The 27480-nt window shown below is 38.5% G+C and overlaps 2 protein-coding genes across 8 annotated transcripts in view; one reads left to right on the top strand and one right to left on the bottom strand.

Annotated features, from left to right (window-relative positions):
- Positions 1–271: 271 nt before the first annotated feature.
- DRAM2 (DNA damage regulated autophagy modulator 2) lies at positions 272–23246 on the bottom strand. Of its 3 annotated transcripts, XM_007101695.4 has the most exons (10): positions 23102–23246; positions 22649–22779; positions 20878–20941; positions 16094–16238; positions 12596–12663; positions 10584–10723; positions 3624–3801; positions 3036–3118; positions 1746–1838; positions 272–1256 (listed from the first exon to the last, which is right to left on the bottom strand). In XM_007101695.4, exons 4-10 carry the CDS (start codon positions 16222–16224, stop codon positions 1149–1151), a joined length of 801 nt encoding a protein of 266 aa, XP_007101757.1. In that variant the 5' UTR covers positions 16225–16238; positions 20878–20941; positions 22649–22779; positions 23102–23246; the 3' UTR covers positions 272–1148. The 3 variants fall into 3 exon arrangements, with proteins under 3 accessions (XP_007101757.1, XP_007101756.1, XP_028344823.1); XM_007101694.4 differs by lacking the exon at positions 20878–20941; XM_028489022.1 differs by lacking the exons at positions 22649–22779; positions 23102–23246 and adding an exon at positions 21903–21918.
- A 49-nt stretch (positions 23247–23295) lies between these two features.
- CEPT1 (choline/ethanolamine phosphotransferase 1) overlaps positions 23296–27480 on the top strand; it is a 38963-nt gene continuing 34778 nt past the window's right edge. The window contains exons 1-2 of one of the 5 annotated variants that reach the window (XM_028489016.2): positions 23300–23343; positions 26813–26857. The gene's annotated coding sequence lies outside the window, so the exon portion shown is untranslated. Of the gene's footprint in view, positions 23378–25768; positions 25836–26812; positions 26858–27480 lie in introns of those variants that run through there. The other 4 variants (XM_028489017.2, XM_007101692.3, XM_007101693.4 and 1 more) reach the window with 4 other exon arrangements.

Here is a 27480-nt window from a genome sequence, read left to right as displayed (position 1 = left end):
TGGGCACCTTCCAGATGAGCATTTTCTTCTTTTGAATTTTATCTGGGATCTGTAAACCATTCTCTATCTGCACAGATAGGGATCCAAGTAGAAGCTATCCAATCACTTGCATGACCAAAGAGAAAGAAAATTATTTTGGTAGATGCATGTATCACAATTATTCTGTACCTAGTTTTTCTGGATTGCTGATATTGTCCTTTAGAATTTGGGTTGTATAATACAAAGCTCACATCCCATTAAAAAAGGCTCACCATTTGCCTGTTCAAGGCTACTTTTTCAAGTAATTATAATTTACTTTAAATGAAAATCTTCAGACACTCTTGAGTGCAGTTGAGGTGACTTTTATTTTAATTATACTTGCTGTTATTCACAAACTTCTCAGACTTGTGTAGGAACACTAACCATTGTTTTATGCAAAACACAACTGGAGTAAATTTACCTATAGCTACTTTTCTCATTTATTAGTAATTAAAATCTCATATCAGAGACTAAGCTTCATGAAACTATCACAAGCATGTGTATAGACCAGTTAGCATACTATCTGGCCTTGTGGCAGGAATCAAATCAAAATCTACAGAATCTCTTGTGCAAAGCTTAAGCAATAAAAGTGCTCACATGAATTCAGGTCTGCTTCCCTTTAAAGTTGGATTCCAGAGGAAATACATTTTATAAAGACTATAAGAAATGTATTAATATGGTAAAACTATTACTTCAAAACCCAATTTTAAAGGAGTTGTTGAGCATTGCTGATTATTTGGGGTCCTGAAACATATCTCACATAAGTGCTCCAAACAAAACATGGTTTGTAATGTTCTTAAAAATGTGAAAAGCTGGATTTTGCAGACTGCTTGGTGCACTTCTGGTTGTTTCTCTTAAAAAAGTAGAAAAAAATCTACAATTTTGTAGTCCTTTGGTTTTATTTTCTGGGATAAAAAAGTATAGGCATAAATGTTTTTTCATGGTCCTCTTGAAGATATCCTTTAAAACAACATCAAATGGCTTAATTCATGTCTCTTGATTATCAGGATTCTCTGATGTCACTGTCAGCCTTAACTGGTTGAAAATTTCAGAGCAGAATAAGTAACTTTCATGAATATTTCCCCAATCCCTGAGAATCATAATCACCATAGGTATATTTTGTCCTTTCATCATACATCTCTGGAAAGTAGCCGTGTTCGTTCATTGTTAATAGGGCAAGGAGCAGTGTCATAGAGGGTTAATCCGTGTAAAGTGGCTTCTACCCGTAAAGAAATTTTCTGGAACAGAAAAGAACATTACATACAGAAGATTGCTCCTTAAAGACAGATCACATGTTCAATATTTTCTGAGGAATATCTTTTGGGATTAGGAATGTAAATCAATTTTCATGAGTAACAAGAGAGAGACAGCTGTTGTACTGCTGTAGTACCAACAGAATTGGGAAAAATAAGCTTCTTTCCTCAGAAGTTCCTTGGTGTTCTTTGGTTTCTATGAGGAATCGGTAAAACTAAATGTTGAGGATGGCCTATGTAAATGTAGGCAGAGTTGATAAAAGTTCTCTGAATTTCTGAAAATTGTGCAAAGACTGGACCTTGCTAACAAAACACTATTTCTCGAAACACAGAAACAATTCACCTGAGAAGTTCCTCTTCCAGCATCACTGCTTAAGAAGTTAATTTTTGAAAAGGCAAGAGTTGCTATAGAAAGCTTTCTTATTCCACCTGAAGAAGGTTTGACTGCATAAATCTAATTCTACATTTTCTTACCTGAAAATCACGAATATAAGTCAGGAAAAAACCGAAGAAGGAAAGTGACATAGACCATTCTGCTGCAGTAGTGATCATGTGAAGCACATAACCCTTAAGTGACAACAAAAAAAGAATAATTCTATGAAATTTCATTCAAATGATCTATAATTTTTCTCAAATAAAAAACCTGTAATATTTATAAACCAATCTGTGTTCTGAATATCAACCCCTGGTTTATTTAACGTATCTCTAGAATTAAAGGCAGACATTAGAAAAAGTCCTAAATGATCTATCATAGTTTCATCCACAGCAAATAAAATTTTCATTTGAATAACTAAGACAGGAGAACTTCTACTCTACAACCAAGAAGTTACTACGTTTCCCAAAGCCACGAGTCATTAAATGCCACTAAAAAAAATTTAAGTAAACGATGCTCATGATAAACTTAGTGCTATTTTTTTTTTTTTTTTGCGGTACGGCGGCCTCTCACTGTTGTGGCCTCTCCCGTTGCGGAGCACAGGCTCCGACGTGCAGGCTCAGCGGCCATGGCTCACGGGCCCAGCCGCTCCGCGGCATGTGGGATCCTCCCAGACCGGGGCACGAACCCGTGTCCCCTGCATCGGCAGGCGGACTCTCAACCACTGCACCACCAGGGAAGACTAGTGCTATTTTCTGAGCACTAAATAATATATGGATTCTAATTAGAAGAACTTAGTAAATTATTTCATTTAGTCATTTTCACAAACATGTCCTCTCTAGGGCTGATTCTTTAAAAATAATTTAAAATAAAATGCCATCTGAGTGGTTTGTGAAAACAGATGAACTCATTTTATTACCTATTCAAGTATATGTCCCACCTAGCTTTTTCTCAGTATCAGAGATGTTATGTCCATTCAGATATCCACTATATTGGAACCCAAATGCAGAGTCCATAATAATAAACTTCCAGATAACAAAAAGTAGGAAAAGAAATATTCTTCAATTCAGAAAACAAGTATTCTACTAATAAAAGATTTCAGTCAGGTATATTGCATACTATATCCACCTTTAGAGGAGTCAATTTCTGAGAAAACTCTTTGCCATCACAATTCTCTTTAGATCTTGAAAATGTTCACAGACCACAAAGTGACAGGAGAATATGGATGGCTCTACATAAACTCTATCATTTATAGAAAATAATCCTAATACTTCAATGATTTTTCTACTGAAAAACTTTCATTGTTAGTAGTGAAATGAAAAATACATCAAAATCAGCCAAAACAGTCATCTTTACTATAAAACTAAGTTTTATAGACTCTCAGTTCTTACTTTGTCCTCAGGATTCCAATGGAGTTTCTGTACTATATCAGCGCCAAAACTGCCACTGTACAAAAGTGATGAACAAGTCAGCACTGTAAAAAAAGTAAGTCAAGGAAGAATCTCAGGGAAGACCTGCAAGTTTAATTTAAAACAAAACAAAAATCTTTTTAAAGATCTAAAAGGATTACACATACATTTGTTTCCAAGGTCCAAACCCATGAAGACTTCATGTTACATGGCAGTAGTAAAATTTAAAATGTGCCCAGAAGATTACTATGATGCATAGTCAATCCCTCTTTGCTCAATAATTCATTAGTTCTATCATAAGCTTTTGCTACAATAATTGTTCTCAAGGAGGGCACTAACTCATCCTTCCTATCATTGAAGTATGATTAGGCTAGACATTATCTTTGTTTCTAGCTCAGTCACTAGGTCTCATGTAAAAATTTGAATTTCATGTTTCAAATTCTTTAATTTAGGGTTTACTAAACCCAAGAATATCACCCACAAAAGGCCTATTTAACGATATGCCAACAATGTTCACTTAAGTTTTGTTATTCAATTCCAAGTGTAGCCACGTTTTACAGCAAAGGATACTGCTAAATGCACTTACTCCACACCAGATAACCAACAGTAGTCTGATCCAGAAGACTTGTTTGCCGTGAATTTTGGGCTGCATTTGGTAGGAAAGGATAGTCTGAACAAACATGTATAATGAGCCGATGCCAAAGGTGAGCACAGCTCCACATACATGTACAGCAAAAAAGGTGGTTTTCTGAGAAGTAAAAGGAAGAAATAAGTAAATAAAAGAAACCCCAAACGCATCGACAACAAAATATTTAAAAGCACAAGCCCAGCGATTTCAATAGGACATTCACTGAGTGGAAAAGCTCTGCAGATTCTACAAATTATTTCCTGAAGTAATTTTCCTTCAGTACTCAGCATAAACCTGAGAATTACAGTAATCCAAATTACTTCATATGCTACTACTGAAAACATGATAGTAATTATTCATTTACACATTAAATAATAAACTTTAGAAATAAGTAAATTCCATAGTATACTAAATGGTGATACGGGTTATAGAAAGAGTAGAACAAGTTAAAGAGGACTAGGATGCTTGGGAATGCAGGGAGTAGGGAGTCTCAACTTAAACCTAATTAAAATCTAAATGCAATTTAAAGGCTCAAGAAATTAAAACATCCCCCCTTGTCTCTAGTTTGATTGGTTTTGATAAATTATACAATGAGGGATTACCATAAATTGTAGTTATCTTCTCCTTTACCTTACTCTGTTTTTACTTTTTAATTAATTTTTTTTCCTTTGCCTTACTCTTATCACTATCCATTTACATTTTACTTTTTACTCTATATGCCCGTTTAAAAGTGGTGACAGTAGTTCTCCAAAAATTCTACTATCAAAGGCCTTTGGTTGAATTGTATTTTTCTAAACTGATGCTGTATGTCATTTGCTTGAGAAGGTACTATGCAGCACTTGGTAAAGAGGGTATGATGAAGGTAACAGAAAAGAGGTTAGGTTAGGGGTTGGTTCCCTCCTTCTACAATCAACTGTTCTAATTCAGAGTCCACTTTTTTATTTGAAGGTGTAAGACGTTTCTACTATAAAGAAATAAAAGGTAACAATTTATTTGCTGATGGCATTGGTTTCCTTTTGGAGAAAGTGCTACTTCGATAAGGTTTGGGGTATTTTAACTGGCAATAAGTTATGAGCATTGGGAAGGGAAAAAAAGTCATTGTTACTACCACTCTGGGTAACAGAGAAAAAAAAACATTCAGCACCCATAAAACATAATACAAAATGGTAATATCTTCTTGGTTCATGTGAATTTACCTATATATATATATATATAGATATATGGATAAAGGCTGCAAAAATGAAATTGACTATTTTAGGGCAAAGAGCAAGAATATGGGTGAATTTTTCTCCTTAAAAATATTCTTGGGGCTTCCCTGGTGGCACAGTGGTTGAGAGTCCGTCTGCCAATGCAGGGGATACGGGTTCGTGCCCCGGCCCGGGAAGATGCCACATGCCGCGGAGCGGCTAGGCCCGTGAGCCATGGCCGCTAAGCCTGTGCATCCGGAGCCTGTGCTCCACGCCGGGAGAGGCCACAACAGTGAGAGGCCCGCGTACCGCAAAAAAAAAAAAAATTCTCACATATATTTGTCGACTGAAGAGGAAAAAAACCACAACCTAAAAGCTGAGAATTATATTTTATTTGGCAGACTTTCTGAAGACTTCAAGTCCAAGAGGCAGCCTCTCAGATGGCTCTAAGGGACTGCTTCAAGACAAAAGGGAGGAGCCAGGACATATAGGACTTTTGCAACAAAGAAGATTACCGTTAATTAAAGAAAACCAGGTATCTCAAATTAATTTTGTGCTTTTCTGTGTTTGGGAAGATGCAAGAGTCCGGGCTCACTGAAATCATTCCATTGATAAGCACCTTAGCTGTCTAGGGCCAGTATCCAGCCCCATCCTGAGTCCCCTCAGGGTGCACCGTTGGTGGGTGGCTGCAGGCCACCCATCTGTCTCCATCCTGAATTTCCTCAGGGCTCACCGCCCAGGTGGCTGTAGTGGCTTGATGGCTGCAATACCCTCTGTTTACTGAAATGGCAGGCAACTTTTCATTCACATATTGATGAAGCTAAATACAGATATAGCCTGACCAATGCCCACATGTGATCAGTACACAGTTCCATCAACAAAATCCTGTAGTTAAAAAGAAAAATAAAGAATGGAGCGCATTTACTACTGTATTTTTATAATCAAAAGAGAGGTATATAAAACTGGTTTTAACTGGCCAGCACTTCTGCTTAATCCACTCAATTTTGTCATTTTAGAGACTAGGAAAACAGCAAAAGATCTTGAAACGGGCAAGAGATTATTCTTTCAGTGCAATACTAGAGCCTCTGGGAATGGTTCTACAGAAGTGTGAATTTTACTTGTCTTTGATTAGGCTATTTTGCAGAGAGAACTTGTGCAATGATGGACATTATGTGTATAGACAAAAATTAACTTATTGAAAATGCATAATAACACAAATAATCCATATGAATAGAAATGCATATTGTGTCCTATTGAATGCAACTGACTATCACTCTGTGAATAACGACCAGTTTTGCTAGCTTTGCATCTATCTGTAAATTCATTTGAGCATTTCTTATCTGACTATAAATATGTGGTACTTTGATTTCTCTTTTGAACTGGTTTGTATTACCCACTATTCCTCTCATTAATAAATTAAATACAATCTTTGACATGTACAAAAGTCACGATTTTATCTTCTTTAAAAATATATCATTTAACAAAGACAAAAATGTATTCTTTGACAAAGACAAGAAAAATTAGAGATATGTGTGTTCAGGGGCAAATGTTTGCTATAGAACTTAAAAACTATGTATTGAGTGGCCTGTAATCTTCATCTAAAAGCAGTTAACGAAATTTAAGAACTAATCTTTATTCCTTCCAAAGTCTCCATGAGGATAAATTTTCTAGGAAGGGAGAATGCCATGTGACAACAGAGGCATAAATTATAGAGTTATGCTGCCACAAGCCAAGAAATGCCAAGAATTACTAGAAGCTGGGAGAGAGACATGGAATAGATTCTCCCTCTGAGCCCCCAAAAGTGAACCAACCTACCAACACCTTGATATCAGCTTTCTGGCCTCCTAAACTCTGAGAGAATAGATTTCTGTTATTTTTAAGCCACCCAAATTGTAGTATTTTGTTATGACAGCCCTAGAAAATTAACATAGATTTCTGCCTAGTTATCCCTTGAGGATAAATATCCTAGTGCCAACTAAAGGATGTCACTCGCCATCTGGCCCTACAAGGATTGAGTCATTAGCCACAGTAGTCATTGACCTTCAACAAACTCTGAAAGGAGCTCAGGGCAGAGATCAGGAATGAGGCACTCTGCTCTGTGGAAACTGGCAGAACAGGCCTTCAGACAGTTAGATGTTTTCAGGAGACAATTTTATGAACCCAATTTCTTGCATCTTCCCATACTTAGAAAAGCACTATGACCTTCAACAAACTCTGAAAGGAGCTCAGGGCAGAGATCAGGAATGAGGCACTCTGCTCTGTGGAAACTGGCAGAACAGGCCTTCAGACAGTTAGATGTTTTCAGGAGACAATTTTATGAACCCAATTTCTTGCATCTTCCCATACTTAGAAAAGCACTAAAATCATTAAGATATCTGTGCCTTGTGACTAGCAGCCACCTTCTACTGAGATGTGTGTTGGACAGCACGTACCCTTTCTCCAATAACACATATATGCTGACCTCCCCCTTTAACCTCTTTGGAGCAGTCTCTCAGAGCTATCTCAGAGGCTGCCTCTGGGCTATTGTCCTCAGTAAGTCCCCAGATAAAACTGCAGTTCACATCCCTCACATTGTACGTTTTTATTTCAGTAGACATTAGGAAGGGAAATATTCCTAGGCACTGAGGACACATATTTGTTTTGCTGCATGTTTTTTTTTTCTTTTGGCTGTGCAGCTTGCGGGATCTTAGTTCCCCGACCAGGGATCGAACCCGGGCCCTCAGCGGTGAAAGTGTGGAGTCCTAACCACTGGATCACCAGGGAAGTCCCTTGCTGCGTGTTTTTATACACAGTTGTTTTCAAAGAAATTAAATAGGTATTTTTTTAAGTCAGAGTTTTTGGGCTAAGTACTATATTAGGTGCTGGATATACAATGGTGAACAAAACCACTGATCTATAATTAATGGAAATATATCAACTAAAAATTTTTAAAATAAATCTAAAAAAACATAGATTAAAAAATTAGACTATAAGAAGTGCTGCACAGAATTAGTTTCCAGAGGCTTGGAGAACACAAAGAAAGAAAACTTGAAATATATAGGAGGAAATCTATTGACAAAAAAGACTTCCCTGAGGAAATATAGTCTGCCTACATCTATTTAGGCTTGGGGCTGTGGAATGTGCAACAGAAGAAACAATGTATGAAACACAGTAAACCGGTCTTATTTAAGGAACACAGAAAGACCCGTGTTATGTACAATATTAGGAGGGGGAATGATGTAGAATGAGGCCAGACAGGTAGACAGTAGCCAGATCACAAAAGACCTTTGAGTTAATTAAGCAGTTTGGCAGTTTAACAAATTATTTTTTTGCTCTCTTGATTCTATCTCTTTTCATGTGACCTTGGACCTGTGAGCTTTAAGCAGGGTTACAAGGAAACAGAATGAGGTGTACATATATTTCCAAAAGATTACTTTGGCTGAGGCATCAAATTAAAGGGATGTAACAGTGAATGCAGAGGAACTATTAGGGAGGCTAGGGCAGTAATCCAGAGGAGAAGTGATGAAATCTAAACTGGTGGAGAAGGAGATGGTAGAGACAACAGAAATGAAAATGGAGAGAAGCAGATGCTTTCAAGAAATATTTAAGAGATAAAACCAACAAGTCCCTACTTTAAAACAAAGTGCTTGCCTCTCTTCCAAGTTAAGCTAACTGTAAACCATTTATAGACCTGGTTTGCATACAATTTTTCCATATATGAATCAACTAGAGTTTGTCTCTGCAAGAGAGAAGTGGGGACAGGAGAAAGAGACAATGCACTCACCACTTTAAATAAGCAGTGAAAGTTTACATTAGAAAGGAAGGAAGGAGAACTGTTTGATATGTAGGTAATGCTACAGGGTCTGCTTATAAATAGGGTCCAGCAATGAATCCATCAGTAAAAGACGTAGAGCATATTCACTCAACAGGTCTGAAGTGCATGAAAATAGATGTTTTCAAGAGGAAAAAGTAATTTGATTCAAAATTACAAGGTCAATGGGACCCTTGTGATGAACATGAATTAGAATGAAAGCTGAAAACAAAACGAAGAATGTATATAAATATAAACTGTTTTAGTAGCTGACTATCTAAAGGGAGAAAGGCAGTTTGCATGGGTGCTATTAGGAACTGCCACTGGAATTTACTGGGCTGTGTAAAAAAGTATCAGTTACTAACAGAAGTAGTATGTTATATGTGGAGGTCACTGTGGAATCCATTTTTACCATACAGTCATGAGAGATATTGTTAAACTGATCAAGGGATAACTGGAGAAAAGAATCACTATCCATATACTAAAAACCCCCAAATGCATTTTTTAAACACTGAGCTATACAAACTGATTAGGGAAGGCAGGACCCTATTTGTGGTAGACAGCTAGCTAGTTGTCCACAAAAGTTTTTGTGTCCCTTCCATAGTATAGAGTTGCCCTGGGAACTGATGCCCAGCAAGATTACATTTCCCAGCCCCTCTTACATCTAGCAAAAAGGAATGTCAGTGGAATGATGCGAGTCACTGCCAGGTCCAAGTTTCTAAGAAGTAGGGGTGAATTTTCCATGTTCTCTTTGAGTGTTTCAGGCAGCTAGATGCAGAAGACCACAGAGTTTTAGGGAATTGCAGGGCCCAAAGATGGACACTGTCTGGGCCTTAAATCACTGTGGGAGGAAGGCCACCTATCAACCAAAAATACCTGCACTGGATGCACGAATGTAAGAAATAAACTTCAATTGTGCTGTATGTGTATGGCTGATTCATTTTCTTGTGCAGTGGCGGCTAACACTACATTATAAAGCAACCATACTCCAATAAAAATTAAACAAACTTCAATTGTGTTAAGACACTGAAATTTTGGACTTTGTTATAGCAGCAGGCATTACCCTAATATCCACGTGGATTATACTTATAGAATTTACTAGTATTAACCATTACTAAAAAACTGAAAAATAGGAGCGTTCAATCAGAAGCATTATAGGAATGGAGAACTTTGAATAAAAAAGAGAGATGGAATATGCCTTTATACATGTATTTGTATGATGAGGGTGTGTCTGTATGTCTGAATAGTTACTAGATGTCTAAACAGGTTATCAAATGTATAAATTGAAACTATAAAGACTGCAGGGATTAATAAAAAAAGCACCATATGCTTAGGATGCAGCTGGAATTACCAAAGACTCCTCTGAAAGAATGTCAGTAGAAAGGAACGTGGAGACTTTGCAAATATTTGCTGAAGGCTGACTGCTACCTTAACATAAAGAATTCCCTGAGAAAAAAACTGGAAAAGCTATAGCTCCTCCCTTTACTTCCTCATATAAGTGGCTGGGCACCTAGGGATGCAGGCAATAAACAGGAACATCTAAACAAGAATATAAAATAGGTAAATGAGTGTAACTTGTTAGGCATAATAAAAAAAGAGTTTAAGTCTGTAATTGTGTCACTTATAATTTATGTCAATTCTCTCTGGTCTTAGAGTAATCTCCAACTAAGTAGTAATAAAGAATCTAGTAAGTAAAGAGTCCCGAGGATCTTTAAAAAGTTATAATAATTTGTATTTGTTTAGGAGATTACTGAGAATGAATTTTTCTAATTTCTAAGAGGGTCAAGTAATTTAAAGGCAGTGGATTCCATTTTGTTAAGGCAAAAAAACAATAACTACATGTAACTGAATCTTTCAGGTTTTCTTTCCTAGCATGTATTTTTATGTACTTCAGGAAAATACCCGTGCTGAGCTAAAACACAAACCTGGAAGTTTGCCACAATAGAAAGTCCTAAACAACTCAGTAATCCAAGTACAAGGCCAGCCTTGTTTAATTTGATGATACGACTCTCTTCAGGATTCAGAGCATGAACTTGCTTATAACGAACATAAATGGTCGCAATGCCTGGGAAGAGATAATCGGAAAAACAACAAAGTAATAAATAACTAAGGAATAAAGTTGCTAATAAAGAGCAGTGACAAAGGTCACTGCTATCCAGAAACATAGAGTTTCCTTTTAAAGCTAATCTGATAGAAGAAAAAACAATAAAAAACAAAAAAAAAAAAAAAAAAAAACGCTGTAGATTTTAAAGAACTTTTAAGGTTGCATTGTGAAACTACTGCTATCTCTGTGTGACTGAGCAAGTCGTTTGCCTCCCGTAGCCCTCATATTAAAAATATTTAGGAAAGGGCTTCCCTGGCGGCACAGTGGTTAAGAATCTGCCTGCCAATGCAGGGGACACAGGTTGGAGCCCTGGTGCGGGAAGATCCCACATGCCACGGAGCAACTAAGCCTGTGCGCCACAACTACTGAGTCTGTGCTCTAGAGCCCACGAGCCACAACTACTGAGCCTGCATGCCACAACTACTGAAGCCCGTGCACTTAGAGCCCATGCTCCGCAGCAAGAGAAGCAACCACAGTGAGAAGCCCGTGCACCAAAACGAAGAGTAGCCTCCGCTTGCCGCAACTAGAGAAAGCCCACGCGCAGCAACGAAGACCCAACGCAGCCAAAAATAAATAAATAATTTATTTTTAAAAATTTAGCAAAAATTTAAGAGATAAGTTTGATGTTTTCTGAAAATCTCTAGTAATAAATTTTACATAAAACACAAAATATTCCATATGATTAGCACTAAAGTCTAAAGTAATTAGTTCTAGAATACGTATAAAATGAACATAGGCAAAAAACACCGAAGGATTATTTGCCTCGCTCCCATTTCATTTTATTTCAAATTACTACAACTTGGCTCAGTCAAATATAGCAGTCAGTTACACAGAAGAAAAACCCCACTTGACTGTCCTTATTGGTTAAGAATCATTTTTTTAACTTCAATGTTTGACCTGACCAAATAATAAACATATATGGAAAAATGCAAATATTTAAAACAATCACAATTGATGGAAGAAGTATTATTTTAGTAAACCATTAATTAAAAAATTGGTTCAGGGACTGCCCTGGTGGCGCAGTGGTTAAGAATGCGCCTGCCAATGCAGGGGACATGGGTTCAATCCCTGGTCCGGGAAGATCCCACCTGCCGTGGAGCAACTAAGCCTGTACGCCACAACTATGGAGGCTGAGTGCCACTGCTACTGAATCCCATGTGCCTTGAGCCCAGGCTCCGCAACAAGAGAAGCCACAGCAGTGAGAAGCCCACGCACCGCAACGAAGAGTAGCCCCCACTAGCTGCAACTAGAGAAAGCCCACGTGCAGCAATGAAGACTTAACGCAGCCAAAAATAAATAAATAAATTAATTAATTAATTTCAAAAAATAATGAACAGGAATGTAAAATACTGTAGTAGAACTCCATTTCTTTGGCATTAGAATATCACTCAAAAATCAAAACGTGGTTCCACAGCTATTCTCAAACTTCTGAAATATTTATCTTAAAGGAATTTTGTTGGGGTCAGCTGTGGTCAGTGTGTTTACAGCTCTTTGTCCTTTACTGGTTGCTTAAGAAATCCACTTAGGGCCTCAAGGAATATTTGGTTATACTTTACAACTTCTATAAGCAAGTATATTTGGTTATACTTTACAACTTCTATTTCTATAGTAGTCAAATAGCCTTATAGGTATTTTTAAAAGATTTATTTCCATAATTTAGCATTTCTAGAAATTGTTTTTACTTTAAAAGAAACATATCTGTGATCAGTGATTTAGTGATAGCATTCCTTCAATTGTAACTAGAAAGTAAAATAAATAACCCAACAGTGTTGAAAGAAGAAAAGGGAAATTGAGCTATTAATTTTGATTGTTAAAACCACTCTCACTACTTACATAAAACTGCCGCAATATTTAACATTGCCCCAAACAAGCATTTTTCTGGAGCTACTGTACCAGTGTCACTGAAAGAAAAAACAAAAGGTATGAGGATTTCTCATATTAGATTTAGTACATACATGTATTTCTTCTAAGGGATAAGAAACAAAAGGGGTTATTTCAAATCCTTTATCTTTTTATAAATCTATGAGCTCAACTCTTACATAATTTTATAAAAAGAACATGATAATTTGAGCTCGCCTTGTTCACTTTTTTCTTATATCACTTAAGGTTATTTCTTTTTCACATACTAGAAATCACTATGAATTGATAAAAAAGCTATCCTTATTATGTTAAGGCTGCGTTATTAACTCACATCAGTCAGGCGGTGTGTTTACCTGTCTCACCTGAATATTCCCTAAACACCAAAGGACCTTTCATGATTCTTTTGGTGTCTGTTATTCTCTGCCTATAATTCAATTAACACCTAATCGTTTCCTGATTAATTTTAAAAAATATTTATCAAGCACCTACCAGCATTGTCAGACAGCATTTTAGGGACAGGAACACTGGTTAAGTACAAGAGACCAAGCCCTTGCCCTTCTAGAGATTCCATTCAAGACAGCCTTGCTGACTCACACAGCTTTCAGTCCAGACTTCTACTAAAATCACAGATCACGCTGTGCTGCAATGTGTCTGTTACATGCCTGTCTTTCAGCGCAGGGTGAAATGCATAGATCCTGATTAATAGCCCACCATTTACTACTAACTGGGGAACCTTGAGAACATTCTTTTATATACCTAAGATGATTCCCTATCTGCGAAATGGGGCTATCAATTCCCTCCCAGCCTCATCAGATCAACATGAGGAAAAGAAACTGTGGTCGTGCATGTGAAGTGTCTAGCACAGCAGCAGACACACAAGAGACACCCAGTAAATGTTAGTTCCTTCCCCTTCTCTCAAACTACTGAAAAGACTAAAAAGACAAAGTCTTTAGCCTCAAATTGAAGTACTATAGGAAAGAGGTAAGAAGGATCTCAACTCAGACAATGTAATGGGAATAAAAAAGAAATGGAAAGTCATATCTGCTAAGGGATCAATAAGATTTGGCGAATATTTGGATTAGGTTTAGGAAAAGTAAAGCATCAAATATGAATTCTAAGGATTGCTCCTTCCCACTCTAAAATGTTTCTTCAGACACAAAAGATTTTGTTACTCTTTGATCATCTTCAGGGAGTGGGGATTATGTTTCGTTGTTGTTGTTCCTTCTACCTTTCAAGTTTTCAAGAATAATGCATATGTATTATTCTTATAATCAGAAAAAAAATCCATAATTTTAACAGTCATATTCCAAATGATGCTCCTGTTTTGGATTACCCCATAAGTAAATAACAGTGCGCACTTCTGAGATGGCTGGCTAAGTGCGCTCTGGATCAGAATGACAAACTGGCCTATAAGTGAAAACACCCAACAGCATCGCACTTCAACCCAGTAGTCATCAAACTATTTTGATCACACACCGTCAAAAAAAAATTGTCTGATCATCATTATATGTTATTTATCATATTATTATACACATATTAAATATAAGTTTAAACAGTTTTTTTTATTTTGGCCGCACCGAGTGGCTTGTGGGATTTTAGTTCCCTGACCAGGGATTGAACTCAGGCCCTCAGCAGTGAGAGTGTGGAGTCCTAACCACTAGACTGTCAGGGAATTCCCAAATATAAGTTTAAATATTTTTAAATAAAAAATACATAGAAGTTCTAAAAAATTCTTCTTATACCCCAGTGGCTAGTCTCATGCACCCTACTTGAGCATTCACTACTTGAACTAAGAGAACACCTGAAGCACACTTGCAGTGGAATTGTCTTTGAAGTGAAATTTATATTTGGTTATGTCCTTTGGGGACTTTAATAATTAAGCCTTTTAGATAGGGTCTATGAACTGAAAGGAATTCTGCGGAGTATCTAGTCTAACTCAACCATTTTTCAGATGGAAAAAATGAGCCTAGGAGAAGTAAAAATAAGTACCATTGAGTTTAAATATATTAGAATGTTGGAGAAAGTTCCCTGTGCAACAATACTAAGTTCATGTGCAAAAAGTTAAAAGGTAGAAGGACAGAGACAGAAAAGGAAGTGCCTGGGGTTATATCTATCAGAGAATCACATGCAGTACCATTAGAGAACTGAAACTGAAAAAGAACTCAAACAGACAAGTTCTCTAAGGGGAAATAAAAACGCTGAAGGGTGCTCAGGAATATGTATGCTCTCCTGGAGTTACTAAAGAATGAACTGGCTCCTTAAGCTGCATGTCCCTCTAGCAGAGTGGTAAACAGAGGTGACTACTTATCAAAATTAATCCTAGAACTGGAAAATTAAATTCTAAAATATCTTTGGATTTTGTAAATCTTCCTAAAGTGGACTCAATTTGTTGGTGTCCTTTGCGCTACACCATACCATTGTGGTAACAACAAATGTAATGGCAACGCCCTGACCTCTTCTTGACATTTAAAAAAGATAAATTTAGCCTTTTGGTTTATCATCCTTTAAAAGTTCACTATTTTCTGTGTTGGAAAGGTTATTTTTCAGAAGGTAAACAAATAAATAAATGAAACAACTACAACAAACAACAAAACAAAACAAACTCTGGAAGGAAATCAACCAAACCATTAATCACCTCTGGAAGGGCAGGAAACAGAGGGAGGCTGGAAGAGTCTTTCACTTTTTATTTTTATAATCACTCTAGTACTGTTTAAAATTTGTTATAATAAGCACATATTGCCTTTATAACTGGGGGGGGGGAGAAGAGGGTTATGGACATAGCACATGCAGTTGAGTACCCATACTTACATCATGAGTAGTTTTGAAATTTCAAAACTATTATCAATAAATTTAGATACTTAATGTGTCAGAAAGGTCTAGGCAACATGTCATAAAGAGTAAGAGCACAGTCTCTAGAATCAAATGGCCAAGTCAAACTGAATCTTGATTCCATTAATTACTGAGTCATGTGCCCTTGGACAAACAACTTAATCTCCCTGGACCTTATTTCCTCCTCTACCAAATGGGTGTAATAGTTCCTGCCTCAAAGGGTGGCTGTAAGGATTCAATTATTTAAGACCTGAAGAATGCTTAGAACATTACCTTGTACACAGTAAGTGGATCAATTAATGTTTGTCATTACCATTATTTTTTAATATTATTATTGTTGCTCTAGCATTTTTTAATGGTAAGGGGAGAATAATTCCAAGTCTATCTTCTGAGACCTCAAATAGTTATTTGGAAGACAAGGCACTGAGGTGTCACAATTCACTAAATGAACCTTAGCCCTCTGTCTTCACATTTCTCTATCACATAGAAAGAGCCAAATACAACTTCCTTTTTATGTTCCTTTCACTGTTGTAATATGAAACATAAAAGTTGAATTTTAAAATGTTAAAATTAAATGTTGGGTTCAATGTTAAAATATGAATGAGACATACCATTCTCCATAAAAGAATACATTTCACTGACCTGATATAAGGCAAAACAGGGTCAACATGGTGAAGTGTTATAGCAGTGATATATGAAAATATGAAAGCAGCAGCCGTCCAAATTACAAGGGCTGAAGGAAGGAAACTGAGGCCTTGCTGAAACCACCACATCTCAAACACGTCTCCTGAAGCAGAGAAAAACAAATTAGAAAAGATGAGAAAATTAGAAAAGATTATTCACACATATTTCATCTATTCTACTTTAGCCATCCCATCCCACAACCTTGTACTTATCAACCTTCACTTCTCATGGCCCCCCACACCATCTGCTGACACCTGCTCTCCTTCAGTTTCTCAGTTAATGGAACCAAGATTCACCCACTTGCCATATCTAGACACTATCTTTCTCCCCTATCTTTCCACACATAACCAAGTACCAAGGACTGTTTATTCCACCTCCTAAATTTCCTCAAATCTACCCCTTCCCCCATCTTCACTGCCACTACCCTACTTAAATCACCATCATTTCTTGACCAGATAATTATTAGAACCACCTAGACTTGACTTTAAAATCAGAATGAGCCTTCTAATTCTAAAATACCAACCTGACTACTTTATTCTCCTCCAAAGAACCTTTTAGTGCCTCCTCTATGCCCTTATAAATTGTCCTTCCTCTTTAACATGTCTATAAGGTCTTTTTATTGTCCAATCTCTACTTAACCTTTCTGTATTCCTCTCTGGCCAGTTCTCTGTCTGCTCCTAGTTCCTTGCCCTAGCTATCATCATCTTCATCATCATTACAAAAGCAAACACAGTGTTTACTGTGTCAGCAAGGTTACTAAACACCTTAAATACATGATCTCGTTTACTCCTCACAACAGAATTATAGAGGTTAAGAGAATTGCCCAAGGTCATAGGGCTGCAGTAGAGACAGGACTCAAACTCAGGCAGTTCCAGTCTAACACCAATCACCATGCTATACTGCCGCAGTAAACTTCTTTCAGATTGTCAAGCGTGTCATGCCCTCTTGCGCACCTTTGAAACTGTGCACGTTGTTTTGCCTGGATGACTAGACTACTACAGTGTCACCCCTCCTGCCCCACTACCACCAGTTAACTGCTATACATTTTCAAGTCTCAGCTCTTCTAGCTTCAGCTGAGTGTACCTGCTTTGTTCCCAACAGCAGGCTCACTTTCCCAACCAGGTCATTCATCACACTTAACTGTTACTTGCTTGTTTGGTTTTATCTTCCTCAATAAACTTGAAAGGGCCTACATATACACATACCACTCATCACCATTTTCTCCCTTAAATTCCAGATGGACGATGTTAGTAAGTAATATGAGGTCAACAGGATTAGAAATTGTTAATGTATTTTCATGCATTTAATTTAAAAAATAGAGAAATATTTTCAAATTATTAGAAATTACTCCTACGCATGTGAAAATAATTTCGTATTTGGAGTATTTTTTCATAGTGTGATGGACTGAAATTTAGTATTTCCCATGGACTCTGTAAAAACTTACAATTCTAATCTCCACAATCCTCCAATGTGCTCAGCTTCCTCATCTCAGACTGACCTTCCAGATAATAAAACCTCAGCCATTTTTGACTTGTACTTGTCATTTACTCTGATCCTCTTGACTTGCTGCTAAATATGTACGTTTAAATCTTGCCAAATAAGTTTCTTTTCCTTTATCCCTAAAGTCACCATTATACACTTGATTTGAGTAATTTCCTGTCTGAATTGTCATAATCTCTTCTTTTGTTTTTTTTTTTCCTGTCAGCCCTTAACATTCCATCAATTTTACTCTTCTGTTTAGCTAATCATGACAGTTCCTTGACAAGTTCCTATAGGACTTTCCCCAACATAATTCTCAATTTCAATAAATTTTGATTAACTTCTAAAATCTTTCATGTTTCTCCTTTCATCTCTTTAAATGTTATTTTGTTTCTGATAAATTTGATTCTAAAATCTTTAGGAGTCTAGTTCCGTATTTGTTGGTTCTGCCAGCCCTTGTACATGTGTTTTTCTGTTTTTGACTATGAGCTCCTGTTTGGATGATCTTAACTGGGAGTATTCTAAGAGGCTTAGATTAAGGGTAAATCATTCCAGGGACGTTCTGTATTTACTTTTGCCAGGCACTCTGGCACATTACGAACCTAGGCCGACTTTTAATTTCTTGGCTTCCAGGTTTTTTAGACCATGTAGATAAGTAAATTTGAACCCTGAATCTGAGTGATGACAGGCCCTGTAGTTTCAAGTTCTTATGTGGTATCTTTATTCCCCCACCTGGAGATGTGGTGAAAATGAACAAATTTCTTTGTGATCCCCCTTTGCCAGGAAGGAGGTATTTTTCCTAGCCCACCTTTCATTGAGTGTATAGATTTTTGAGTGTCCTGGCTGATTTGGGGGGAGGTGGTTCTCCAAGGCCATGAGTTGTACAATTTCAAGTAGAAATATTTACATTTTACTTTTTATGAAAAAGTCATCCCAACACACAGGCATCATCTATACAAACTGTATCATGTGAATGGTGTCTCTGGAAGTTGTACACCTGGGAGGTCAAAGGGGTATGAATTCTCTCTCTCTACCTTGGGTGGTGAACAGGGGTAGCCTATCATTTATCTTTGATTGTACTTTATTTCAAAGGCCCCAAAAGAGACACACTACTGGTTTACTACTCTGGTGTCAGCTCTCTTCGACTTTTGAGTCCTGAGAATTTCCGTTTCTTTCCTATGTGAACTGCTATGCATTTACAAGGCTAATATATTCAGCATTTCGGTGTTCTGGCAAAAGGGATTTTCAAAACATTTTGTCCACCCCATTGCTAGAAGTATGACCTCTTTTTTTCAAAAAAAACGAAAAAACACTACAACTCCCAGAATTCTGTGGGTCGCATTAGTCTCAGGTATGTTGGAAGGTATGGTCCCAGCCAGGTTCCAGAGTAGGAGATAATGTCAGAGAGTGGGAGTGGTGTAGATAGATGTCGGAGGATTTCACTGGAGGGACAAGTAGGCGATGGTTCATTTCAAAGTTGGGGGAAAGCACTGTCTTCCTCTAGGTAGAATGGGAGAGCCTATTTTATTTTATTTTACTTTTTTTGGCCACCCCACACAGCTCACAGGGATCTCAGTTCCCCGACCAGGGATTGAACCTGGCCACGGCAGTGAAAGCCGGGTATTCTAACCATGAGGCAACCAGGGAATTCCCACATGACCTCTTCCTTTAATTGTTTTTTCATGTCCAAATCCTTCCTATTCTTCAAAATTGAGCTGAAATACCATCTTCCACACACAATCTTCCCTAATCCCTTTGCATCTGGAAATAAACACCCCTTCCTCTGAGAATATTTGATTTGCACATCTCTTACAGCTCATTATCTTCTATAGTATAAAAGTTTGGGAGGGTGTCTGAAGTGGATAAAATCCTTGATGAGGGATTTTACTTCTCTGCCCAAGCAGACAAGAGGGCCTTGCTTATAAAAATTACTCAATAACCCAAATCAAATCCTCATAAACCCCAAAAAGGTTCATTATTTTTCCATTTCAGTTAACAGTACAGGCGATCCCCAACTTACAACAGTTCAACTTAGAATTTTTCCACTTTATGATGGTGCAAAAGCAATAAACATTCAATCGAAAACTTACTTTGAATTTTGACCTTTTCCCAGGCTAGTGATATGCAGTACAATATTCTTGTGACAGCGAGATGTAGCTCCCAGGCAGACACAAAAATCACAAGGGTAAACAACCGATACACTTAACACCATTCTGTACCCAGAAAACCATTCTGTTTTTCACTTTCAGTACAGAATTCAATAAATTACATGAGATATTCAACACCTTATTATAAAATGGGCTTTGTATTAGATGATTTTGCCCAACTGTAGACTAACGTGTTTTGAGCACGTTTAAGGTGGGCTAGGCTAAGCTACCATGTTCCCGTAGGTTATATGTATTAAATGCATTTTCAACTTACGATGTTTTCAGTGTACGATAGGTTTATTGAGACGTAACCCCATTGTAAGTGGAGGAAGATCTCTTCGTACTACCGTTTTTCCAGGCTATCCAGATTCTAAGGCCTCAGAGTAACCTTAGGTTCTCTCATCCAAAGCCCTCACATGTTGTCACTAAATGACGGCATTTCTACCTTCAGTCATTGGCAACCATTCTTCTTCCTAGTTGCCAGTGTAAACACTCAAATCAGATTCTCAATTCTCTTGGCCTATTTTTTTCTTCCCCTCCATCCATTCTATGTGCACTGCCAAATTAACAGTCCTAAAACATTTTTCTGCTCAAAAACGTTTTTTTAAATAAAATTGTGCAAACTTGGGCAAACTTCATTAATTTCTCTGAACCAGTTTCTCCTTTGAAAAATGGCAATAACATTATTGGTAAAAGCTGCACTGTCTAATATAGTCACCACTAGCCACATGTGGCTATTTAAATTAAAATTTCAATTGATTAAAATAAAATTTAAAATTTCAGTTCCTCAGTTGTACTAGACACATTTCAAGTGCTCAAAAGCCACAGGTGTCTAGTGGCTACCATATGGGATGGTGAAAATATAGAACATTTCCATCATCGTGGAAAAGTTCTATTGGACTGAGCTGGATAATTATTGCAGGAATCACACTGACATAACACAAGTAAAGAACCTAAACACACTGCTGATACTGGTAGCTTTCAGTAAATGGTCTAAAATAATACCCGCTTCAGAGAGGTTTATTCAAGAACTAAATAAGATAATATATGTAAAGATGCTCTCATAGGTGGTCAATAAATGTTTGCTCCTCTTTTAGAATGTAAAAGACAAATTACCTGTTTTACAAGTTCTCAAAATACCAGTCTTCAAATCTGCCCAAACCTGCACCTTTTGTAAATCCTGAAATCCACATACAAAGAAAATAGAGGTTGTTTCGACCCACAGGCTTTTAAAACATAAAATTTCAAGTCAATGCACCAATATTGTTCATTAATAGAACACTATGCTATAGCATTATTAACGTTTTTTTCTTTTTCTTTAAAGAGTTGATACTTGTGTATTTTATAATGATGTACCATCTGGAATTAAATAATATTTTAAATCTGGGATATCAATTTTCTCATCCTTTCTCACATTAGACCTCTTTCGCTGATCTCAAAAAGGATAAAATAAAATGAAAAACACTGAGTTCCTTCCCATAGAAGGAAAGACAATAATGAGGAAAGAATGATAGCTTATTATTAAGCCAAATAAAGCACTGACTAGTCCCTGTAACGCAATGGAAAGAACACAGCTGTAAGATCAGATTTATCTAAGTGCAAATCCTAGCTTTATCACATCCCAGCTGTATGATTTCTGGCAAGTTACTTAGCTTCTCTGAGTTTCAGTATTCTGATTTGTAAAGTAGCTGTTCCTTAGAGTAGTACAGAGTAAACATACAATATAATAATGAAAGGTGATTTATCAATTCTGTACAACCACAATTAGCCACAGGGATGGGGAATGACAACACTTCATTCTTTGGATATTTGAATCACCTTGGATTCCTATCTCCTTAGGCTTTGAGGGTTCTAGGTATTTAAACTGACAATTTAGAGGAAAAGCAGGGCTTGAAATAGTTTACCAGTTTGCTAAGGACTACTGAGAAATTTAAGTGCACCGACTAGGTGAGGAAGACTACTATTGCCTATGTATTATCACACTGGAAAGCTGGAAGCATGGCTGGCTAACTGCCAGCCAAGCAAAATTAGAATTTTAATGGTTAACAATTTAAGAAACTTTTCAAGATACTTGAAAATATGCAGGAATAACCTTTATATAGTAGTAAAAGTGTTTAACAAAATGTTCTTGCCTCTCTCACCTATCTCTGCTTTCCTTGAAGATCCGTGAATCAGAACTGCAGTTACAATTTTTGAATTTCACAAATATTTAAATGCCACCGGTAAAAAGATGAATTCCTTACGCTGTCCCCTCTAAGTGGTGACTGCTTAGGAACAATAAAAAAGTAAATTCTGGATATTCCAAGTGAAGAAATAAAGCCCTAGGTACACAGAATCACGCCCAATGCAAAGCATAATAGTAAATGGTTATTTTTCTAAACTCTAATTTGTCCTTCTAACAAATGTAATATTCTCGTAACGGTTAAAAATTAAATAGTCTAGAAAATTAAGTAACTGTTTTACAAGTTGGATCAAATGTTACAGGGAGAGAAGTCGGGGAGAATCTGATGATGCACGGCAAATTAAAGCTGCATTTGGGTAGTGATTTACAAATTTAAATTTGGGAGAACTGGAAAAATGTGGTGTTTTGTAAATGTATCCTAATGTAAGCACGGTTGTGAGGATACAAAGGACCAGCCATTTACCTTTCTGTATTGGGCGCCCCGCGACAAAACTCCGCGTAGACCTGAGCTTCGCGTAAACACAAGGTCACCACATACCTCAATTTCAAACCTTCCTCCCCCTTCCCCCACCCACCCACAAAAAGGAATCTGAGCCCAGGAGTGACAAAGGGAATGCAAACTCAACCAGAGTGTTTCGTGGGACTGGGGCTAAGGTTCTCGGTAACCCTTAAAACAAATAAAACCAAAGAATTATTTACACCCACCGCTGCCTTCTTCCGGAAGCGCGAAGCACTTGGACGAAGAGCTGGATTAACGCGTTGTTTGGTACCGGGAAAAGATGCGGGAGGCGGAGCTCGGTCGGGCTTGGGGCAAACGGGCGCGGAGAGGAGGGGAGCTAGGGAGAGAGAGAGCAAGAACCCCGACGTAAAGGTGAGAAGCAGAGACCTGAGCCCAGCCTGCACCCGCTCCCGGCCCGCGCCCCCCTCCCCAAGGCCCCCTCGCAGCCAGCCCGCGGCTCCGGCCAGCACCTGGTCCCTCTCTCGCGCGTCGCACAGCGTAGTCTTTGGAGGCAGGGCGAGCTGGCACGCGACTCGCGCGCCCACCACGGGGGTGGGGGGCTCCCGGCAGCGTCCGCGTCCCTACCCGCCCGATCCCATTCTCTGATACACAGCCCTTAGTGGGAACTGGGGCCGGTCCTCATCCCCTTTTGGGCCTACCTTGCTTGGATGACCCTGCCCGTACGGACTGCCGGCTCCGGAGGCTGCCGGCAGGACAGAGATGCGGCAGGGCCCCGAGGCGCGCACCCGAGCAGCTAAGCCGGCCCCGGGGCGCGCTCACCACTCGGAGGTGCACGCTCGCGCCGCCGCCTGTTCCGACTCTATATCCCTTTACGGCAATCGCGAAAGTGTCGTGAACGTGCTGCCGCGGATCAGAGTCACCCAGTCGGCTGGAGGCGGAGGTCTGTTTCCAGGGGTGTGCTTTTGGGGGCCGGGGTAAGGCTGCGGGGCTCGGCCTTGGGAAAACGGCCAGGGTGTGAAGGATATGTCCGGGGGCACGACTCTCAAGAGGGCTGGAGAGATGGCTGCAAGCTCTGGGGTGGGGCATTGGAATATAGCCGTGTATGGACTCGCGCGAGGCAAACGCAGTCCTGCCTCGCGCGCGCTTGTGGGGAGGGCTAGGGGCGATTGCTCCTATGGCCCCGGATGGAGAGATTGATGTGGGGCATTGCCAGCGGTAGAGTGCGGGGGCTGCTGTGCTGGGAGTCGGGGTGGGGAAAAACCTCGGCGGCCCGGTCTGGGCGGGCCGAGGGCGCTGCCCGCGCGGAACCGACCTTGGCTCTCAGGTCCACACCCTCCTGCTCAGGTGCTGCCAGGTCCACAAACGTATTACATCCTGTGCCGGATTTGCCTTCCCTTTGGAATACTGTGCTGGTGATTCGTGGTTAGGGCCGCACTTCTTGGTCAGCAACTTTTCTAGAAATTTCAGGATATATTGACAAGCTCTGAGGTTGCCAGCTAGGGTTTATTTCAGCAGTATTCTTGGAAGGAGAAAGGACAGGAGGGTTTGCTAGTCTTCTCCGGTGTTCCAAGAATACTGGATGAATGGGGTCTTTACGTTTAACTTGTTTTTTCTCCATTTCGGTGCTTGGCGTTTTTATGTCATTTTTGACGTTTTGCATCATTGGCATTAATATGTAATTTTGCTTGAAGTGTCAGTTCATTGATGAATCCTTGTTACGGTAGTAGGCAAATTCATAATTATCTTTAAACAAATGTTAGTGTCTTGTAAGTGAACAAAGAATAAAGATTCGGTTTCTACTCTCATACTAGTAGGCATGTGTTTAGTGGAAGTGTTGAATTGACTAACAACCCAAGTAAGACTGGTGAAGGCATTTAGGGCGTAAGGACTTTAGAAGCATTGGCGTTCACGTAAAATTCCAGAAATTGAAGTTCTAAAAGCAGTTTGCTACATATTCGTTTTGTGCTGAACAAAAGCTAGTCAGAAGCCCCTTGTACAACTTGTCTTTACAACCCTGCCATTTAAGAAATAAGCTAGATAAATATGCCTCTTGTATTAACCTGTTCTGACAGAGGTGTCTTTATTTGTTGTACAGTTAATAGATTATTATTGAATATTTACAACTGTGGTTTCATAACTTCATTCTTCTTCCTCTCCCACACCCAGTCTCTTAAAATTTACATTATAAACACTATTATATGTTTGATATTTAACTGTAAACTTGTTTTATAACCCCAATTATATTTTATTGCATAGTCAATGTGTTTTCTAGGCAGCAGTAGACTTCTTTAAGCTGGCTAAAGTGCTGGTGATGTTCTTTTTGAGGGTCACGCTGTGCTCTTTCAAGGGAATAGGAAAATAATCCACAAAATGCTAGGCTTTGGCTTTGTTTCTGGAGGAAGTTGCTTCCTTTTTTTTAAGGAATGCAAGACTTCACTTCAGCAAAACAGTAGATCTAAATTGTGTTACACAGCACTGTTTTAGCTTCCAAGTCTGCTGAAAAGGCTTTTGTTTTTGCTAACTTGTTCTATGTATCACTTGTTAGATAATGCTGAATGTAATCCTGTGATCCTATTAGTTTTTTTTTAACTTGCTTTTTATAATTTGCTGTGCCTCCCAAATATTGTTCGCCATTAGTATTTTCCTCTAGTCGTGCCATAAAAGTGGAAAGAGCTGTGTAGTCACCAATTCCTGTGAGAGGACTGTAAACATACTGCTGCATCAGCACAGCTCAAAACTTGGAACCCTTAGACATGGGAGGATGGGAATTCTGGAATTTCACACTACAGGTTGGATATTGTGTAAGCTTACCTTATGCTTTGCTGAGCAGTTGGAGATTCCTTTTTTAGTGTGATACTTGTCAGGTGTTCTCCAGTGCTGAACACAAGAATAATGTAGGCAGCATGCTATTATCCTCAGCTGCTATAGCACAGATGTTCTACATCATAGATTTAAGGTCCATGAATTTTGTATAATTTTAGTAAAGGTATTCATTAAATATCTCTGATTTTATTTTTTGTACCTTTGTTGGACTTTTCACATAAATATTTGTGCCTAAACAAAGAAGAATTTGGGTAGACCATATGTGCCCCCTCCTCTGGACTCCCACAGCAGTTTTGTTCACAGTATAACCTAGCTGTTTACAAGACTCCCCACCACTACTTTGAGCTTGAGAATATGGATGGCATATTTCAATCCTTCTGTTTCCTCAAGGGTCTAGAACAACTAGGTGTTCATTAAATACTAGATGAACCATATTTGTTCATTGTTCCACAAATAAGTACTGATTACTTACCTAATGGTAGGTATGGTCTGAGATTCTGGGAAAAGAATATTAAGACATGCAAGGCCCCTGCACTCCTGTGTCTTACATACCAGTGTGGGCAAAAGACCGAAAAACAACAACATCTAACAAAAAAAGTTCAAAATGTGGTAAGTGCTATGAAAGGAGTATCACATTTGAGCCAGGTTATAGCAGAGGAGGGGAATTTGCTGATTACAAGTGGAAAGGTTACAATAGGTATAGGACAGTGATCAGTATTAACATAAACTGAATTCCAGGTGATGAGAATTTTTAAACGTTTAAAATACTCACTTTTACTGTTACAATTTATCAAAACATTTCCTCAGTTAACAAATAGGCTGTGCTACAAAATTATAGGAATCTTTTCAAGCTAACTGATGGCTTTCTATAACATGAGAATAAAATCTTAACTCCTTGCCAGAGTCTATAAACCTCTGCATTGTCTGGCTTTTCAAACTTTATTTTATCCCACTCTTTCATATGGTTTACTACTGCCCAGCCATAGTGATCCCAGAGGTATGAATAAGAAAGATAAGCTCACTCTTGGGTCAGGGCCTATTCTCCCTTTCTTGGACTGTTCTTCCTCTTGCTCTTGGAATGGCTAGCTCCTTCTTTTCCTCTGAATTTGGTATAAATGCTTTGTCTTCACAGTCTTCAACCACCTTATCTAATAAAATGTGCACCCTCAACTATTTCCTGGCTCCAAACCTTGTTTTCTCCATAGTGCCCATCACAGTGTGTAATGTTATTTGCTTGTTTACCTTCTTTTAGTTATTTTCCCATTGGACATGGGAGCTGGGACCATGTCTATCTTGTTTACTGCACTCAGATGTTGGTTGAATGCGTTTGAAACTTGGAATCCATTTTCTCATAAAAACTTATGACTGGTGGCTAGGTTTCTAGGCTAACCAACAATAATTTTAATTTCTTGCATTAATTTTTTAGTTCCTTATAGTGTGGGTAGAAAAATGGCATTTTCTCCTCAACCTTTTGGGCATAAGCTTGACGTTAGATAAAAATCTCAAGTGGCTAAAGTAATTTTTGTAATGTTTGTACCTCCTTTCCATATTCCCGTCTCACATCCTTTTCCTCTATCTCTCCATAGAGTCTCCTCTTCTATTGTAGCAACCTACACTGTCCTGCTCCCTTGGTATGTTTGCTTTTCACTTGGTGAAATTCAGAAATGCCTCTTCTTTCCTGATATGGTTTTCCTGGCAATAGCCTCTTGGTCTCAGGTGAGGGGAGGAAGGAAGAGTGGAGATGGATCTGTGGTAGTGACAGCAACCTCTGTGGCTACTTGTTGCAAGCAAAGTAGCTAACTATATGTCAGTGGCAACATGTATCTGAATTTTTATTTGAAATCTTGTTACTAATAAGTTTCATGGAGACAGTGTTCCAAATTGAAATATTCTTTTTTTTAATGTATGAATTATATAATGACTAGATCTAGAAAGGTTTGTCAAAATGTAGATTTTTCTAAAAGAGAAATAGAAGGAAAAAAAAAATCTAGGTCAGAAGGGGAAAACACTTAGAAGGAAAGTATCAGTTTATCAAATAGTCCTGCCAAATGCTCAAACTTAAAACCATTAGGATCAGTTTGCTTGTAGCTGTTTAGTGCCAAAAGCAGGCCAGCATCCTCAATATGTCACTTTTTTTTTTTTTTTTTTTTTTTTCCCGGTACGCGGGCCTCTCACTGTTGTGGCCTCTTCCGTTGCAGAGCACAGGCTCCGGACACGCAGGCTCAGCGGCCATGGCTCACGGGCCCCGCCGCTC

The sequence above is a fragment of the Physeter macrocephalus genome, chromosome 4 (assembly GCF_002837175.3).
Source record: "Physeter macrocephalus isolate SW-GA chromosome 4, ASM283717v5, whole genome shotgun sequence".
NCBI classification, from domain to species: Eukaryota; Metazoa; Chordata; class Mammalia; order Artiodactyla; family Physeteridae; genus Physeter; species Physeter macrocephalus.
This window is presented reverse-complemented; position numbering and strand designations above follow the sequence as displayed.

Bases quoted from the DNA above. Each gene is read 5' to 3' on its own strand.
- DRAM2 (XM_007101695.4), bottom strand. From the start codon at position 16,224: ATGTGGTGGTTTCAGCAAGGCCTCAGTTTCCTTCCTTCAGCCCTTGTA. The intron at 12,664-16,093 runs GTCAGTGAAATG...TTTTTCTTTCAG, and splicing joins CCTGTTTTGCCTTATATCAG to TGACACTGGTACAGTAGCTC. The intron at 3,119-3,623 runs GTATCCTTTGCT...CTTTTTTTACAG, and splicing joins TGGAGTAAGTGCATTTAGCA to TGCTGACTTGTTCATCACTT.